The 20,210-nt window shown below is 40.7% G+C and overlaps 1 protein-coding gene across 2 annotated transcripts in view; it reads right to left on the bottom strand.

Moving 5' to 3' along the window:
* The window catches only part of LOC135203635 (LHFPL tetraspan subfamily member 2a protein-like), a 27,272-nt gene extending 7,062 nt beyond the window's left edge, over window positions 1-20,210 (bottom strand). Inside the window, exons 1-4 of one of the 2 annotated variants that reach the window (XM_064233473.1) lie at window positions 20,112-20,210; window positions 17,493-17,851; window positions 11,455-11,591; window positions 4,854-4,992 (exon numbers count right to left, since the gene is read on the bottom strand). In XM_064233473.1, coding sequence (XP_064089543.1) covers window positions 4,854-4,992; window positions 11,455-11,591; window positions 17,493-17,709 — 493 coding nt within the window. In that variant the 5' untranslated portion in view covers window positions 17,710-17,851; window positions 20,112-20,210. Of the gene's footprint in view, window positions 1-4,853; window positions 4,993-11,454; window positions 11,592-17,492; window positions 17,852-20,058 lie in introns of both variants that reach the window. The other variant, XM_064233472.1, reaches the window with a different exon arrangement.

Raw genomic sequence — 20,210 nt, 5'->3', positions numbered from 1 at the left:
TGGACAAGGCAGTGAGAGATGGGTCTAGCGAAGTAGCCTCCCTGTTTGGAGCAGGGGTTATTAAGAAAAGATCGGTCTTCTGCTCTTTTCTGACCAAGTCCGTCTCTCATGCTCAGAGAGCGTCGCTTCTGTATTCGCAGCTTTCGCCTCTTCTCTTTCCAAAGAAGATAATTCAGGTCATCTCTGGAGCTATCTCTGCTAAGGCTACGCAGGATATGCTCGCCCAGTCTACCCGGAAACCTAGACCGACCTTCCAGACCAAGACTAGGAAGGAGACTCCAGCTAGACAGGAGCCCTTTCGAGGGGGCCCTCCTTCCAGAGCCTCTACCTCAAGAGGTACAAGATCTTTCAAGAGAGGAAGATCCTTCTCACGCTCTACCAGAGCAAAAAAGTAGGACAGAAGTCCTCCAGACATCAGTAGGTGCCAGACTACTAAGATTCGCAGAAGTCTGGGCACAGAGAGGAGCGGACAACTGGTCCCTCTCGATTATCCGAAAAGGATATCTGATTCCCTTCTCAGCAAGACCACCTTTGACGACGACTCCGAGGGAGTTGGTGGCCAAGTACAGGGATCCCATCATGAACCAAGCGCTTACTCTGGCAGTAGAACAAATGCTAGAGAAAGAGGCTATAGAGCTAGTGAGCGACCCATGCTCAGCAGGCTTTTACAACCGCCTTTTCCTAGTTCCAAAAGCCTCAGGAGGATGGAGACCGGTTCTGGATGTAAGCGCCCTGAATTTCTTTGTAGAAAAGAGGAAGTTCGCCATGGAAACGACATCCTCAGTGTTGGCGGCTCTTCGTCCAGGGGATTGGATGGTGTCCCTAGATCTTCAGGACGCTTACTTCCATGTGCCGGTCCATCCTTCTTCAAGGAAATACCTCAGGTTCATGATGGGAGGAAGGATATTCCAATTCAGGGCCTTGTGCTTCGGGCTATCAACAGCCCCTCAGGTTTTCACAGGACTAATGAAAAATGTAGCAAGATGGCTACATTTGGAGGGAGTGAGGGTGTCCCTTTACTTGGACGACTGGCTTATCAGAGCCAAGTCACAGAAAAGATGTTTGGAGGACCTACAAAAGACCCTTTTCTTGGCGAGTTCTCTGGGACTTTTGGTGAACTTCCATAAGTCTCAGTTAATCCCCAGTCAAGACCGTATCCATCTGGGGATTCGGATGGTTTCTCTGGATTTTTGGGCTTATCCATCACCAGAAAGGATAGCCCGATGTTCAGAGAAAGTCACAACCTTTCTAGAGAAAGACGTATGCACAGCGAGGGAGTGGATGAGTTTGCTGGGGACACTCTCCTCGTTGGAGCAATTCCTTTCTCTAGGAAGGTTGCACCTCAGACCTCTCCAGTTCTTTCTACATCGGAACTGGCGTTGTCTTTCTCAAAACCTAGAGTTCTCCTTCAAGATTTCAAGAGAAATCAAGAAGGACCTCTCTTGGTGGGCGAACCCTCTCAGGTTTGCAGAAGGGATGTCCCTTCACGTACCGAACCCCAACTTGGTGTTGTTTTCCGACGCATCGGAAACAGGTTGGGGAGCGACGCTCAGCTCAAGAGAAGTGTCAGGCACCTGGAAGGAGGAACAGGTGACCTGGCACATCAACAAGAAAGAGCTGATGGCTGTTTGGCTAGCTTTGAAAGCATTCGAGCCCCACGTCCTAGCTTCGACAGTTCAGATAAACTTGGACAACACCACGGCCCTGGCATACATCAGGAAGCAGGGGAGAACTCACTCCTTCTCCCTGTACGAGACAGCAAAAGACCTTCTGCTGTGGGCAGAGGAAAGGAAGATCAATCTTCTTACCAGGTTCGTACAGGGAGAAAAGAACGTCAGAGCAGACCTCCTGAGCAGGAAAGATCAAGTCCTGCTTGCGGAGTGGACGCTTCACGCGGATGTTTGCCAGGACCTGTGGAGATTATGGGGCAGGCCTCACATAGACCTCTTCGCCACAGCCAAGAATGCGAGGATAGACAACTACTGCTCTCCTATATCAGACCCGAGGGCAGTGTCAATAGATGCCTTTCTCCTAGATTGGAAAGGCCTAGACACGTATGCTTTTCCTCCCTTCAGGATACTGGGAGAAACTCTCAAGAAGTTTGCAGCATCGGAAGCAGCAAGGATGACGTTGATAGCTCCTTTCTGGCCCGCACAAGTCTGGTTCACAGAGGTACTGGAATGGTTAGTAGACATTCCGAGATCCCTGCCACAGAGGATCGATCTGCTCAGACAACCCCACTTCGACAGGTATCACAGAAACCTCCCCGCTCTCGGTCTGACTAGCTTCAGACTGTCAAAAGTTTGGTCAGAGCGAAAGGGTTTTCTGCAAGAGCTGCAACGGCTATCGCAGCAGCAAGAAGGCCCTCTACCCTTAGAGTCTACCAATCGAAGTGGGACGTCTTTCGGCGGTGGTGTAGGAACCATCACCTTTCCTCTTCCAGTACCTCTGTAACCCAAATAGCAGACTTCTTACTTTTCCTTAGGGAAAAAGGTGGACTGGCGGTATCAACCATTAAAGGATATCATAGCATGCTGGCTGCAGTGTTTAGGCACAGAGACCTAAACATTTCAGAAAACAAAGACCTTCATGATCTAATAAGATCCTTTGAAACATCCAAGAAGGTTTCGTCAGAGATTCTGAGTTGGAATCTGGATGTAGTGCTGCGTTTCCTTAGGTCCCCTAAGTTCGAACTGCCTCAGTCTGCCTCTTTTAGAGACCTCATGAGAAAGACACTTTTTCTCATGGCCTTGGCTTCCGCCAAAAGGATTAGTGAGCTCCATGCCCTAGAAGGGAGAGTGGGGTTCAAAGGAGATGCAGCGATCTGTGCCTTCCTGCCTTCGTTCTTGGCCAAGAATGAGAATCCCTCAAATCCTTGGCCTAGGAGTTTTGAAATCCAAGGTTTATCTGCCCTAGTAGGGGAGGAAGCACAGAGGTCGCTTTGCCCAGTACGAAGTCTAAAGTTTTATCTTCAGAGGAAGAAGAAACTTAAGGGCAATGATGTTAGCCTTTGGTGCTCTGTAAGAGATCCAAGGAGAACTTTATCTAAGAATGCGCTTTCTTTCTTCATCAGAAGCCTGGTGAAAGAAGCACATGTGACATGTGATGAAAGTCAATTCAAGCTCCTGAAGGTCAAAGCTCATGAGGTAAGAGCTATTGCCACTTCATTGACTTTCAATGAGAACATGTCGTTAATTAATATTATGAAAGCGACATTCTGGCGTTGCAACTCAGTCTTCGCGAACCACTATCTGAGAGACGTCAAAATTACGTATGAAAAGTGCTTTGCGTTAGGCCCATATGTATCGGCGGATTTGGTGCTGGGGCAGGGAGCTGAGACATATCCTTTGTAGTGTATTTTTCCCCCTTGTTTAGTTTTGTAAGTTTTTTGGTTGTTTGAAAGAGCATGCGGGTAGGCATCTCTTTCATGTCGTATGTCTAACAAAGATTAGATTGGTTAGGTGATCGGTTTATGTTTGAGCTCCTTGCAATGATAGTGGTTAGGTTCTGTCATATAAGAGGGCGAATCCCCTTTGACAAGATCCTGCTTGGATTCTATCAAGTAAGCGGATACCAAATCCCTTTGATAGACCCAAAGAGTCTGTCAGCTGTAGGTCACGCCCTCGCGGAAGCTCTTCAGGCAACGCAGACTTCTGCCTAAACAGGTAAGAACCAAGGTTTTATTTTACATCCTATACCAGGTGTTGTTTCCCCTTTTTTCCATGTTAGTATTACTGTCTCTTACCCTCCACCAAGGGTGTCAATCAGCTAAGTATATATCTGACAGGAAAGTTCATGTACAAAAATGTTATTGTTAGTATACAATAAGGTTTTGTACATACTTACCTGGCAGATATATACAATTGATGGCCCGCCCAGCCTCCCCTCAGGAGACAGGTGGAAGAGAAAATCTGGCTGGAAAGGGGGATTGGTTCATACAACCGCCACCCAGCGGCGGGTAAGGTAGATCACCTGACCTACCTGTCGCGTGTGCCGCGAGTTTTGAATTCTGTCGTGACGTCAGAGACGTAAGCTAAGTATATATCTGCCAGGTAAGTATGTACAAAACCTTATTGTATACTAACAATAACATTTTAAACAACTGATGTACGTACTGGACATATTATGAAATTGTCCAAATCTTATTCAGGCTTGTCCAACATTGCCTTTTTTGGATGAAGGCTAAGGGCATGAGCAATTTAATGTATTTTTTTAGGCAAGGCTTGAGGGAAACCAGTAAAAGACATAGGAAGGGAGAATGGTGAAGTTTAATTACCAAGAAAGCAACAGATGTTGTGACAGTTGGGAATACAAATGCAGAAAGGGATTCTTAAAGTTTCTCATGTGTATGAAATAAACAGTCACTTGAGACTGTAATCTAAGGTTTACCAGTTTCCCAGTATGGGAAGCGGTTCCTCATAAAGTATTACAAGGCTACTTGAGAAAAGGAGGAGTTTTCTAGAGTTCAACAGAATAGGGACTGAAATAGTAGTACTTATAGGAAAAGAGAGAAAGAGAAGCTACCTTGCATTGGAAAGGAAGAGGGCTGAGGGATAAAGTAAGAGTGCAAGTAGAGAGTGGCCTAAAACAGAAAAAGTTAATTGCCATAAATACTTCTAAGGAGCATGAGCAGGAGAGAGATGTTATTTTATTAGAATTTAGTTCCAAATATTGTTCCTAGTCAGCACAATAAACGCATTAAGCTAGGATAACATCACTTTAATTTAGTGGCTTACAGCATAGCTTATAAAAGTTATTGTAAAAGAAAAGATAAAAACACCAAATATATCTACAATATCTTCTCTAGTTCAAGTCCAACAAGCATAAAATATTAAATTGTATCCTCAGCTTACCTGCAACTGCTTGTAAGGCACCAATGATGGTGAACCAGCTGGCTCCCTTAACTACGCGAATGCATGTGGCTAGTAAGATGCCAATGCAAGATAGTGATGTTAGTGCTGTAGCAGACACAATTGCAACCAGTGCTACAATCTGAAATGCATCCATCATTGTGGTGATTAAGCTGTTCAAAGTATTTTGATTTGTCTGCAATGATAAATTTTCATTAATTTCTTCTAGTACAGCATATAATTAATACATATTACTTGTTACCTTATTATTGAAGGAGAAGGAACAGAGAAAAACAAATAGGCAGTCCCCGGATTACGACGGGATTTTGCATTTTTGGTGTCATATTTCATCTGCCATATCAGCGTTGTAGGCGTCGTAACCCTGGAAATAATTTCTGATGAATATAATTGAAAAGCGCCTTAACCTCGGAACGTTGTAAGCCGAACCCTTGAAACCCGGGGACTGCCTGTATACATATTGCTTGTTACCTTATTATTGAAGGAGAAAGAACAGAGAAAAACAAATATAAACTATTATATAACGATTGTGTAAGCCTGCTCGTCAAAAAAAAGGCTTATACATTCAGTCTGAACTTCTAAAGTTCCAATTATTCATAATTAGGGAAATCATTCTGTCATTTGGTCACAGCTAGTATAAAACTTCAGGAAAAATGTGTCGTACAGTACTGAACCTCTCAAAAGATAGGCAAGGCCATTAGAATTGACTGGATATTTAGTACAGTACTGCACTACATGGTACATGCTATATTCTACAAAGATCTGTATGTGAGGGATGATCATAATTGTTGAAACTGCTATACCATGTGGCAGTGAACTAGCGGAATGATGATGCCAAAGATTAATACATTAACTAAGATCTATAATGAGAATTAGAGCCCAAGCTTTTGTCCAACAATTTTAATTGAAGACACCTGCTAAAGACCAAACGGGGAATAATATCCAAATCAAGACAAAATAAAAGAATAAAGAAATTTCCTCAGGTAGAAATCTCCAAACAGTTACCTAAAACCAAAGTGGCGTAGATGATCATATTGAAGTTCTTAAAATTAAACCAACTCCCAATGAGGACTATTTATTGCCTCTCCTATAAGTTCCTGTTTGTGATTCAAGATGCTGGCAGGTAAAGAGCAGGGTAATATTATAGCTTTATATAAAATGCTAATCTCTGTCAGAGATATCATGACATGCCTCGTCGTAATATGGAAAGCTCAGATACCTTTAAATTTCATGGCAGGAAACATTTTTCATTAGCATTAAAATGAAGGAAATCTGTATATAAATACTGCTTGTCACTGAGCTGAGTAGAGTTGTGTCATCACCGAATAAAACTGCCAAGTATGTGCACCAATAACCTTGACTGGATTTCCAATTCTGTACTTGGAGAGTAATCATTCTGACCATTTCCTGCGCACAGTGTATCAATATAAAGTTTTAATTTCTTTATATTGTGAATACGTACATCAATGTGTGGACTTATTAATATCACTGAGACTTTTCAAATACCTTCAAGGTTATGAAACTAGCACAGCCTCACCAGTCTTGCCTTATTAGAGGAGGTCCAGTTAGGATTTGCAGATTATGTACTTGTACATTTTTTACAGAACTTTTTATGCAGTCAAACCTAGTCTAGCTCAGTTCACACCAAGTATTACGCAACAGACTTATAACTTTTGTGGTTACACAGCAAGGTAAAATGTTACATGAATACAGCTAACAAATGTTTGTTTTTTGTCAAAATAGTAATGTAAGTTATGTAGCTACAGTCTGGCTGAGACTAGTATCAATATTGCCATGTAAATAAAAGCTGTGTGGTTCTGTCTGTTAAGTCTGCAGCAAAATTGTATTGCTTGAAATGTACTGCATACTGCATATTTTTAACTTCCAAAATTTCCTTCAGTACGTTTTAGTACTGTGCATTAAGTATGTAGGAACTGGAGTAATGTTCTTATAATGATTTTTATTTGTTATCTTGAAATGTGGAAATGACAGTCATATTTGACTTTTAGTAGATCAACATAAATTAAAGATGGAAAATAAGATTTAGCCGTTTAAAAGAAGCATCGATATTACTTTATTCAGAATTATGTCTCTCATCTAAACAGGGGTTAAAAATTGTAGTTGATGCCCTAATATTTTCATGTTCTCTCTATTGCAATAAAGCTGCTTAGATAAGAGAAAGATTATTATGAAAGTGAAAGAACCAAGGATAATATTCCCCCCCAGGTGAAGTCAACAATGACGCTGCAAGTTGTTGATGATCTAATGGTAAAAAAAAAGGTGTACAGTTTTATTCCACTTATATACGTACTACTTATATAAATGATATTCGTATTTAACATATATGTGCAGTATGTAAAACAGTTTCACTATAAAATTCCTGAATACCAAATCCCATGTTGATGATTATGTTAAAAAATTATTCAGAGCATTACTTGTATTGAATAACAAGGAATTCGTTATCTGTGAAAAGCCTATTCTCGTTTTTTTTCCATCTGTCCACCCGCCTGTGGTGTTTGCGTATGGTAACACTTCGTCCTGGGATTCATCTTACACTCAACAATAATAACAATATCCTATTTCGAATATTAACGGTGTAATTCGCATACAGTAAATTATTAAAACACTTTTCAGTTGCAAATGTACACCCAAATATCCTTTTATTTACTTAAAACTTAGACATATTGTAACTATTTAAAGCCTGGGACGCAGTGTTACCATGCGCGACCACCACAGGCGGATGGACAAATGGAAAAAAAGAGAGTATAGTTCCTTGGCACATGACCATTCTGCAGCTGAATAGATTTTTGAAAACACAAGATTGTGGATCTATTTTAAAAATGATATTTCTACTGTTAGATTTTGATTTTCAGGTATGATTTGTATAATTGAAATAGTTGGCTCTTACTGTGAGATACCCGGGTCCAAATCTTTTGATCCTACAGAAAGTGAGACTACTGAATTCGCAGACATAAATGTAAAAGTTAGGTATATCATAGTTTAATCAGCTCACTGAGCTTATTGACAACTCTCATAGGACTGGCCCGAAGGATTATACTTTTGTTTACGTGGCTAGGTACCAATTGGTTACTTAGCAATGGGACCTACAGATTACTGTGGGATTCAAACGACATTATATCAAGAAATGAGTTTCTAATCACCAGGAGTAAATTCCTCTGGTTCAACATTTTCGGGGAGTGAACTCACGCTACCGGACTGATAAGCGAGTACCCAACACACTTGTCCAATGAGGAACAGGCGCAAAAGTACAAGTAGCAAATGCGCTGAAGTTTCTTCAGCGCAATCGAGTTTTTTGTACAGCATATAATGAAACTGTAGATGTGCTGCAGTCTGAAACTTTCAGCTATGACCGGGAAGCGCTCAGTTGCTCCCCAGATGAGGTTACGTGAAGACGCGTCAGCAACGCCTCTGGGATTCGACTCGGCAGTGCCAAACACATGATTATGGCTAACTTTAACCTTAAATAATAATAATAAAAAAAACTAGTGAGCTAGGGGGCTGCAATTTGCTATGTTTGTTGATTGGAGGGTGGACGATCGACATACAAGTTTGCATCTCTCTAGCCTCAGTAGTTTTTAAGATCTGAGGGCGGACAGCCAGCGACGTCTCAATAGTTATCTTTTACAGATAACTAAGAGCAATACTAAGCCTTGGACGAGCAGAGGCGATAAAAATGCTCAGTCATCCTTGTGCAAATGAGCGTAAACACAAGAATAGTCTGTATACAAGAACAAATTACAGCAAATGAGGGAGTGGGAAAAAAAAAAAAAAGTCAACAGCAAAGCCACTGTGAGGCGAAATAGCTTAGTCATCGCTAAAAGATTCATTAAGTGCCTTTAAGAACTGTGGAACATTTAAAAAGCGATAAAGAAAATGTGGTTTTCACATCATGTGAAGTCACGTGGACGTCATTTGTCCGTTAGAAGGACTCTCTTATTTGCTGGATAACGTTTGATGTCAGGCGATTAACTTGATTGCGTCATACTTGAAAGCCAATGAGTTTTTTTCATATAAATTCAACGAATTTTTTTTTATCATTTTATTCACGTAGGATTTCGTTTTTCTAGCAATCTGAATTTTTATTTCAGTTACGCTGCTTCTCCCAGTCTTAAAACTTGGTTGCCGGTAAGGATGACAATGAATCTTGCTACTAATGAGTAAGTTGTTATTGCTTTCTGCCTTCATATTGAATCCTGGTTAGGCTGGTTTTGACTTACGAAATGATATTACATCTCGTGTGATTCCAAGTAGCTGTTGCCTTCGCTGACTCCTTTCAGAAAGCAGTCTTTCAAATCTGTTAACCACCATTAATGTTTTAAGCATTTTCATATCAGTTGTTTATTTGAACATGGACGATCGTGTCTTCGGCAATATGTGAAGGTTTTCGATATATAGGCTACCATTGTTTGGAAACTTGGATTTCAAGTCAACGCCCCTTGTGGGCTTGTTCCATGTGAATAGGGTTTATCCTCAAAAATAATAATAATAATAATAACTACAGGCCTATCACCTGCCTACCAATAATGTGGAAGTTACTAACAGGTATCATCAGTGAAAGGCTATTCAACTACCTAGAGGAGACAAACACCATCCCCCACCAACAGAAAGGCTGCAGAAGGAAGTGTAGGGGCACAAAAGACCAGCTCCTGATAGACAAAATGGTAACGAAGAACAGTAGGAGAAGGAAAACCAACTTAAGCATGGCATGGATAGACTATAAGAAAGCCTTCGACATGATACCACACACATGGCTAATAGAATGCCTGAAAATATATGGGGCAGAGGAAAACACCATCAGCTTCCTCAAAAATACAATGCGCAACTGGAATACAATACTTACAAGCTCTAGAATAAGACTAGCAGAGGTTAATATCAGGAGAGGGATCTTCCAGGGCGACTCACTGTCCCCACTACTCTTCGTAGTAGCCATGATTCCCATGACAAAAGTACTACAGAAGATGGATGCCGGGTACCAACTCAAGAAAAGAGGCAACAGAATCAACCATCTGATGTTCATGGACGACATCAAGCTGTATGGTAAGAGCATCAAGGAAATAGATACCCTATTCCAGACTGTAAGGATTGTATCTGGGGACATCAGGATGGAGTTTGGAATAGAAAAATGCGCCTTAGTCAACATACAAAAAGGCAAAGTAACGAGAACTGAAGGGATAAAGCTACCAGATGGGAGCAACATCAAATACATAGATGAGACAGGATACAAATACCTGGGAATAATGGAAGGAGGGGATATAAAACACCAAGAGATGAAGGACACGATCAGGAAAGAATATATGCAGAGACTCAAGGCGATACTCAAGTCAAAACTCAACGCCGGAAATATGATAAAAGCCATAAACACATGGGCAGTGCCAGTAATCAAATACAGCGCAGAATAGTGGAATGGACGAAGGCAGAACTCCGCAGCATAGATCAAGAAAACCAGGAAACATATGACAATACACAAAGCACTACACCCAAGAGCAAATACGGACAGACTATACATAACACGAAAGGAAGGAGGGAGAGGACTACTAAGTATAGAGGACTGCGTCAACATCGAGAACAGAGCACTGGGGCAATATCTGAAAACCAGTGAAGACGAATGAGCCTAACAGTGCATGGGAAGAAGGACTAATAAAAGTAGACGAAGACCAGAAATATACAGAGACAGGAGATGACAGCAGAACAGAGGCTGCACAACAACCAATGCACGGACAATACATGAGACAGACTAAAGAACTAGCCAGCGATGACACATGGCAATGGCTACAGAGGGGAGAGCTAAAGAAGGAAACTGAAGGAATGATAACAGCGGCACAAGATCAGGCCCTAAGAACCAGATATATTCAAAGAAACGATAGACGGAAATAACATCTCTCCCATATGTAGGAAGTGCAATACGAAAAATGAAACCATAAACCACATAGCAAGCGAATGTCCGGCACTTGCACAGAACCAGTACAAAAAGAGGCATGATTCAGTGGCAAAAGCCCTCCACTGGAGCCTGTGCAAGAAACATCAGCTACCTTGCAGTAATAAGTGGTACGAGCACCAACCTGAGGGAGTGATAGAAAACGATCAGGCAAAGATCCTCTGGGACTATGGTATCAGAACGGATAGGGTGATACGTGCAAACAGACCAGACGTGACGTTGATTGACAAAGTCAAGAAGAAAGTATCACTCATTGATGTCGCAATACCATAGGACACCAGAGTTGAAGAAAAAGAGAGGGAAAAAATGGATAAGTATCAAGATCTGAAAATGGAAATAAGAAGGATATGGGATATGCCAGTGGAAATCGTACACATAATCATAGGAGCACTAGGCACGATCCCAAGATCCCTGAAAAGGAATCTAGAAAAACTAGAGGCTGAAGTAGCTCCAGGACTCATGTAAAAGAGTGTGATCCTAGAAATGGCACACATAGTAAGAAAAGTGATGGACTCCTAAGGAGGCAGGATGCAACCCGGAACCCCACACTATAAATACCACCCAGTCGAATTGGAGGACTGTGATAGAGCAAAAAAAAAAAAAAAAAAATAATAATAATATCTTGCTTACCTGGGCAGGAGGTAGGTCAGGGACGCTCGTAGCATAGACACCACAGTGCAGGTTGCTCTTTGTTTGTCTCCCCATCCGAGTACACCTTATCCATAACCCCAGGGAAGGTTGCTCTTGGCCAGGGGGGTTGGGGGAGGCTGAAAAACACGAAACTGACTCGGCACCTTTATTAACACTTGCAGATTTACGAGTGTGAATTTAATTGATTGGACACCAACTACAACTACAACAATAGTAATGATGATGATGATAATAATATGCTGGATTAAGACCTTCATTAATACAGATTTTATTGAAAATAATGGCTATTTTAGCCGAGTTTACTTTGTGTAGAATTTTTTCTATTCTTATTACTGACTTTTCTTTTGTACTCAAGTTGGCTATTAAAACGCCAAATGGGGGAGTCATGTAAAAAAAAAAACGTGGTATTTGCCAAATTGAATATATTATACAAAATGCAGTACAAATTGGATCTAAGCCATATCGACACAAAATACTACTATGAGATTCAGGGCCTCTGTAACATGGTTTTTTCGCAATAACTTTTTATCTATGCAGTTCATAAATATAACGCTTATTCAGAATACACATTATATCTACACACAAATTTTGACTGTATTCTGCATTACGTAGGTTGAATAAATTTGGTACTTATAGTGTAAAAGTGACTTTTTTTGAAGACGGGCCAACTTACTCAGAGAAAAGGTTTCGAACGCTCTCGTTACATAACTTATGACAGCATTTCTTCCCTCTTTCTCGATGGATGATTGGCTATACGTAATGAAGGCTATACCTCTGGCAACAATGACATACAAATTTAAATACAAGCCAAGCAGCAGACCTTTATGAACTCTGAAACCTCTCCACTGGTAATTGTCATAATGAACAAACCAAGAAAATATGTTAATAAATACAAAAATACTTCGATTATTAGTCTAACTCCCAAAATAAGTTTCCTAAGAAATTACAGTCTACTTTATAGGTCACAATCAGATTGACAAGATGTAGGGAATAGTTGGTAATTTTAAAAAAACATAATAAATAGACAAGCTTGATTTGATAACTGCTATATCCAATGTCAAGCAATGTTTATTTATTGGCTATCTACCTATTTACTGAAAAAAAAAAAAAAGCCGATACCGTATTTTGGTTTTAAACCTTCACCAATCATGATCGTTAGAATGATGACTTCATGAGGCTCCACCCACTTTGGCCTCGTTATAATTCAGGATAACACTGAAGGCTATCATGGGCATTGTTGGATTAGAAAATTTAACTTCTGGCTATAAAACTCATTTCTCGAGTAGTTGTAAGAAGTGCTAAATGCTCCTCAAGGATCCCAGTAGTTGGCCTAAACGTTTAATTCATGTATATTACTGCTATACTGTTGCGGCACTACTGCTACAGTAGTATTACCAGCTAGCACAGATACCCCACCCACATCTATGTATCGTTCCGCCATTCATAAAGTCTTCGGGTTTCAGATCCGATGGAACCAGGTGAATGAGTTTCTGCATGATGGATGGGCGGGGCAACATTTCGTCAAAAGGTGTTTACCTTGCATACGTAATGAATGTTTTTCGACTCCTGGCTCGTAATCATTGGCCATGGCGTCGGCTAGATAATTTTTACTCTATAAAAATTAAAACCATCGGGTTTAGGTTATTGATAATGCTGACAAAATTTGTGTGTGGTTGTAAAATATACATATGTCAACTTTCAGCTACATCCGATGCTTTGATAAGGAGCAAAGTCCAAAAAACCGTGTTACAGAGGCCCTGAATCTCAGTAAATGACTCGATTCTGGATTCCTCTTGCTCAAGGGCATATGCTCTCTCTCTCTCTTCTTCTTCTTCTTCTTCTTCATCGTCGGGCAGGCATCTGCTCTTCTCTCTCGTCTTCTTCTTCTTCTTCCAACGTCGAGCAGGTGTTGTGGGACTGAAAGTCTTGTGGGAGTCCTACAGTATACTTAGACTGTAGCACAGCATGGGGACCTTAGCGACGAATTCTGATTGGCTAACTGGCTCAGACCATCGTAAGGAAAGAAAAAAGCATAGAGCTTGTTGTATATTACAAGAATAAGAGAATTCGGGACTTGATAATGCGGAACAACCCAGTGTAGTATACCAATATCAATGCCCTATCTGCGGATGTCCCGGAACATATATTGGCATGACTACTATGTGGCTCGTAAAGAGGATTTCATGTCACGTACAAGAGAGCGCTATCAAGAACCATGCCTTCACTTGTCATGTATAGTACGCTCCATCCCATGACAGTATTATCAACACCAATACCCCAGACCCAGAAAACTATGCTTGCTGGAAGCCATCCTCATTTTTTAAAAGAAGCCCTCTTTGAATACTACTCAAGAGGCCTCCCTACTCCCTAGTAGTGTAAGGAGATGCCCAAACCAAGACAACATGGCATGACTTGTACCACACCATATACGACTACTGAACAAGACACCCCAAACACCAGGCTACACTGGGCATAATGTCACGCAACAGGAACTATAGTAGATTCACATCAAGCGTGCATTTGATGTCCAGGCCAGTCCCTTACGATGCTCCTGATTGGTTGTTGATAAGCCAGTCACAGGGCTGGAAACTGTTAGTCCCTGTCAAGAGTTCACATAGGGAGGATGAATGTTCCACCTCTCCTGAGGGATACTTTTGCAAGACGTATCCCTCAGGAGAGATGGAACATAGATCCTACCAATGTGAACTCTGGAGAGAGACTGAGATTTTCCAGCCCCGTGATTGGATTATCAACAGCCAATCAGGAGCGTCGTAAGGGACTGGCCTAGACATCAAATGCACGGTTGATGTGAATCTACTATTGCCAGCGACATTTTGGTAAGTAGTGACAGTCATGCAAATGCCTCCTCCAACCAATCAGAATCCTGCATGGAGAGGCGCCCTTCCCGTATTACGGTCTGAGTGGCTTCTGCAGCATCCGCATAGGACCCACCTCTGATCTTGAGCCAGTTAGCCAGTCAGAATTCGTCGCTAAGGACCTCATGCTGTGCAACAGACTACATACTGCAAGAATTTCAGTCCCACGACAAGTGCCCGACGATGTCCTTCTGGGTTTAAGGGCGAAACGTTGCAGCGAGAGAGAGAGAGAGAGAGAGAGAGAGAGAGAGAGAGAGAGAGATGGTGGGAGGGTGGGGAGCAGATGCTTAAGATTCAATTTGTACTGCATTTTTGTATAATATATTCAATTTGTCGAATACCACGTCGTTTGTGACACAAATCCCTCATTTGGCGTTTTAATAGCTAACTTGAGTACCGAAGAAAAGTCAATAATAAGAATAGAGAAACATTACTCTGTAAAATAAAAGCGGCTGAACTAGCCATTATTTTGAATAAAACCGATAATTAGTAACTTTTTCCACTTTTGGATAGTTACACACACACACACACACAATTATATATAGTGTATATATATTATTATATTAATATATTATATATATAGATATAAATATATATCTATATATATATATATATATATTAAAATATATATATTTGGAATATCAATAGTTGGATAAGAAATTGTGAGTCTAACGTTACATGTTAGATTTGGTCTCACAAATTTGTCTGGTACTCATTTTTATTCCCTGTAGATTAGGCTAAATGAGGACATTGGTTTGTATGTCCGCACACGCACGTAATCATGTTTTAGTTAGTGATAGTAAAGATAAGATACAGAATTAAGTGAAAAATATACGATAATATTTGTAAAAGAAACTTTGAAAAAAGAGGGGCCGTAGATTACAAGCAGATAAACCAGGCATCCTCCTCGATTTTAAACGTCAACGCATAACTGATATGATCTCGTCTATACATAAACGATCGCCATCCCTCAACCCGCCAGGCCTATTCAGAAACAGGAAAGCAGCCCTCCAGCTAGACACTACCGATAGGCCTATGTTGGAATGCCTTATCGGACGAGGAGATCATGAGAACCACGCGCCGAGGAAAGGAAAACCTGCTCGGGATTATTGTCAGGTTAAAAGTGGAGAGCTCATAGGCCTATGCGTGTCACCTGGGAGAGACAATTTGACTCGGGTTTTCTTCGCATATTTGGAATGCAGACTCTCTCTCTCTCTCTCTCTCTCTCTCTCTCTCTCTCTCTCCTCTCTCTCTCTCTCCTCTCTCTTCTCTCTCTCTCCTCTCTCTCTCTCTCTCTCTCTCTGTGTGTGTGTGTGTGTGTGTGTGTGTGTGTGTCTCATATAAAATACATCTGATAGGTGCAATAGTCTGTGTGGTAACAGAAGGTGGCCATGACTAGGCTGACTCCCCTCTTGCGAGTTAAACCAAGTCCAAGTCTTGGTTAAATCAAGGCACGCGTGAAGAGAGAGAGAGAGAGAGAGCACAACACGTGTTAGCAATGCCTCTGTGGGATGACCCTGGGCGGGGGGCTGGTTGGGGAAGGGGGTTTTGCCTAAAACAAGGATGAGGTTATGAAACGAGAAAGATTTATGAACAGACAATATAAGCCAGACAGAAAACAACAACGGAAAGAAGGAGATCAAGAAGAAGAAGAAGAAGAAGAAGGAAAGAGAGAGAGAGAGAGTGGTTTTGTGTCATTAACGATACGCTTTGGAAAATATAAACAAAAAGTCCACAGTGCGATAAACAAAGGCGGTTTGAAAACGGGACGAGGATAGAGAATAGACTTTACAACAATCAGTTTGTGAAAGAACACATTTTTAAAATATAATGAGGGTGTGATATTAGACATGTGAAAATTATATAGGGAATGTGAAGAAATTAGACCAATGTAAATATTACATTTAGACGCGTAGGTCTAATGCATATAGCAAAAACTAGGTTGTTGATACAAAGACATGTGAAAATTATATTTGGAAAGGCGAAGAAATTAGACCTTTGTCGTAAATATTACATTTAGACGCGTAGGTCTAATGCAGCTAGGCTGGATTAGGCTATTAATACAATGATACATTTTATTTCAAGAAGAGCAAGGTTACTCTGATCAATATAATGAACCGCTAGCGGTCTATTGAGTGCTCCGTATGACTTTTCCGTCTCAGGATTTGGTTAATATTTCATCCGTCTGTCAATCTTTAATTTCTCCATTATTGAATCTCGATCGCGTTGGATGCTCTCTCTCTCTCTCTCTCTCGGAAACGTAGGATGCGAAGGTATAGGATTACCCGACCGGTGATGACAGAGGTGGGCCACAAGGCCGGGCAGGCAAAACGTTACAAAGAGGGTTGTTGGGGTGGGGTGGGTGGGGGGGGGAGACCTGTGGAGTGGGGTTGAGATGTTCCAGAGGATTTCAGATCCTAAAAGAAGATATTTATTTAGTATTTATTAAACCAACCCATCTCCCCCATTCTCTCTTTGTGCCATTTTTTTTCTTATTCTTATTTGGCCTATTTCTTACCAACACTCAGATTCTTTTTTGTTTTTGTTTACTGGGATCTGCAGATTCTCTTCAGTGGAGCCAGCGTCACCTTTGTGCCGGCACGGGCTCTTGCTCCAGATTTTTATCGATCAAAATCTTCCCATAGATAGCGTGTTGGCAAGTTTTATGGTATAGTAATTCTTTACACGTGTATATATATATATTATATATATAGATATATATATCATATATATCTTATATAGGTCTATGCTAAATCAGTTTTATATTTAGATGATCAATGTACTAAATAATAGGCCTAATGGGTCACTTCCATGGCGATCTGCATATTCATACTACGAGAGAGAGAGAGAGAGAGAGAGAGAGAGAGAGAGAGAGAGAGAGAGAGAGAGAGAGAGAGAGAGAGTCCAGTATTAACGATTTACGTTAACGGCTTAAGCAGCAGAAGACCGAGTCGGCTCATCATCGTGAAATAAAAATGAGCAGAGAGAGAGAGAGAGAGAGAGAGAGAGAGAGAGAGAGAGAGAATGAACCAGTCAATCCACCACATCAGACTCTGCGTGTCCAATTCGAGCACTGTTCAAAAATTAAAAACGAAAAAAGAAGAAGAAAAAAGAAAAGAAAGATAGACTCACTTCACTTACACGCAAATTCTTCGCTTTGGGCCGAAGCCGAGGTCGTTCCCGCCTGAAACTCCTCCTCGGCTGTGGTCGTTAGAGGAGCCTTGGTCGTCTTCGTCGGAGGGTGGCTTATGAGCCACGACGGTGAGAGGTTGGCTCCCAGAAGGCACATAACGCACGCCACGGACACCAGGAACCACATGAGCCACCATCTCGTGACGATGACAACAACATTACACATTTTTTCTCTTTTTTTTTTTTTTTTGTTTGGTCCTTTTTTTTGGTCACAGGGCAAGCATAGGCCTATGTGCCCGCATCCAAAATCTTTTTATATAGATATAAAATCAAACTAATTTCCCTTCGTTCATGTTTCACATATTTCTCTGGATGTTTAAGAAGTTGTTAAAACAATTCAGATTTGGGGTCGAGCATTGGAAACGAGAAACCACCACAAATTATGCGTATGTTTACTAGGCCTATGCGGTAATTTCTAAGTTTTTAAATGGCAAAATGATGCAATAATAGTGATAAATTGCGTAATTTGATATTCGACGTGTTACTGATGGAAATCTCGACGAAATGTCATCGCTCTTAGCTTACGTAAGTGTAATATATGTGATATTTTGTCCTTCACTGAGATTAACTCCGAGAAGTTCATGTTTTCTTAATATTAGATGTATATTTAATGATGCCTTTTCATTTTACGATCAAGATTTGCATGTTTAAACCTCACACACATACGTATATGTATTGTAGGTAATGAACACACACACACACACACATATATATCTATATATAGATATATATATAGAAATATATCTATATATCATATATATATATAGGAGATATATAATATATATAAATATATATATATATAGGTAATCTATAATAAAAGGAGCCCATAAAAACACCAAAATGTAGAGAGAAAAGTACTATATTTCAGAGACTGCTGTCTCTCTCTTCAGGTATATGAATGAGAAAAGTTTACAGAAAAGGTGGTATTATACCAAGAGATTCGTCCACAAGTAAGCCAAGTTTAGGTCACCCCCGCTGATAATCTTCCTTTAATCTTCTTAAGCGTTGGTTGAATGAACACTGCGTCGACGATGTCGGATGTCCAATTCCCTTTTTGAGATGTTCATTACCTGCTTCTCTTTTATTAAGGCCGATTCCATCATTTGACTCTTGTACCGGCAGTTGCTGCTATAAATTACACGTGACATATTCCAGTTTATTCTATGGTTATGTTCATTTATATGATTGAAAATAGCCGAGTTCTGTTGTCCATACCTAACTGACCGTTTGTGTTGTATTAATCTCTGGGGAAGTGATTTACCTGTAAATCCGATGTAAGATTGGTCACAGTCCTGGCATGGGATCTCATATACCCCAGAGTCTTTGGGCGATGTCTTTTGTTGGACGTTAATCAGGGATTTGGCTAAGGTATTTGGGTAGGTAATGCAAAGGGTTTCCAACCCTTTTGCATTTACCTACCCAAATACCTTAGCCAAATCCCTGATTAACGTCCAACAAAAGACAGGCGCCCAAAGACTCTGGGGTATATGAGATCCCATGCCAGGACTGTGACCAATCTTACATCGGATTTACTAGGTAAATCACTTCCCCAGAGATTAATACAACACAAACGGTCAGTTAGGTATGGACAACAGAACTCGGCTATTTTCAATCATTATAAATGAACATAACCATAGAATAAACTGGAATATGTCACGTGTAATTTATAGCAGCAACTGCCGGTACAAGAGTCAAATGATGGAATCGGCCTTAATAAAAGAGAAGCAGGTAATGAACATCTCAAAAGGGAATTGGACATCCGACATCGTCGACGCAGTGTTCATTCAACCAACGCTTAAGAAGATTAAAGGAAGATTATCAGCGGGGGTGACCTAAATTGGCTTACTTGTGGACGAATCTCTTGGTATAAATACCACCTTTTCTGTAAACTTTTCTCATTCATATACCTGAAGAGAGAGACAGCAGTCTCTGAAATATAGTACTTTCTCTCTACATTTTGGTGTTTTTGTTTTTATGGGCTCCTTTTATTAGATGGAATTCTGTTGTTACAGAACACTTTTACCAGTCATATATATATATATATATATAACTGATAAGTCTACGCCCACAGAAATTCTATAGCCATATAGTAGGTTACTCCGATACTACAAAAAAAAAACAGGAAGTAAATTTAGGGGGAAACCCTTTAGGTCTATATAGAAACAAGGTCACGTGTGTTATGGATGGCCAAGGTTCATACTGCCTATTTCAACGTTTCCTTTAATGTAAGTTTCTTTTAAATTACGTATATTATTTAGAGTGCAAATTTAAAGAAATATTTATAAATATTAATACGGAAACACCAACACAAACTAATGAAACGGCCTGCTCACGACCCTGCTATCGTAACGGTTAAATTTCCCCTCTTTTCCATCTCAGTAAGGAACTGCCGTGTATGGTACTCGTAAGTATACCATCGACGTATCAGTACTACAACACTTATTAAAATATCTCACTGGAGCAAACACCAGACTCCATTATTACGAACACAACAATATTTAGCGATCCACTGTACTATGATATTTCGAAGGCTGAGCTTATACCAGCGCGGCGCATAACAAGACTGACCCTGCTGCGGCCACACACAGACTGGTCTGTCTGTCTGTCTGTGCTCTGCAGGAGAGACTGAGGGAGACTAGTGTGGAGTGTGGAGTGTGGAAGGAGTCC

This window comes from Macrobrachium nipponense, chromosome 36 (genome assembly GCF_015104395.2).
Source record: "Macrobrachium nipponense isolate FS-2020 chromosome 36, ASM1510439v2, whole genome shotgun sequence".
NCBI lineage: Eukaryota > Metazoa > Arthropoda > Malacostraca > Decapoda > Palaemonidae > Macrobrachium > Macrobrachium nipponense.
Note: the sequence above shows the minus strand (reverse complement) of the source record. Positions and strands in the feature narration are given on the sequence as shown.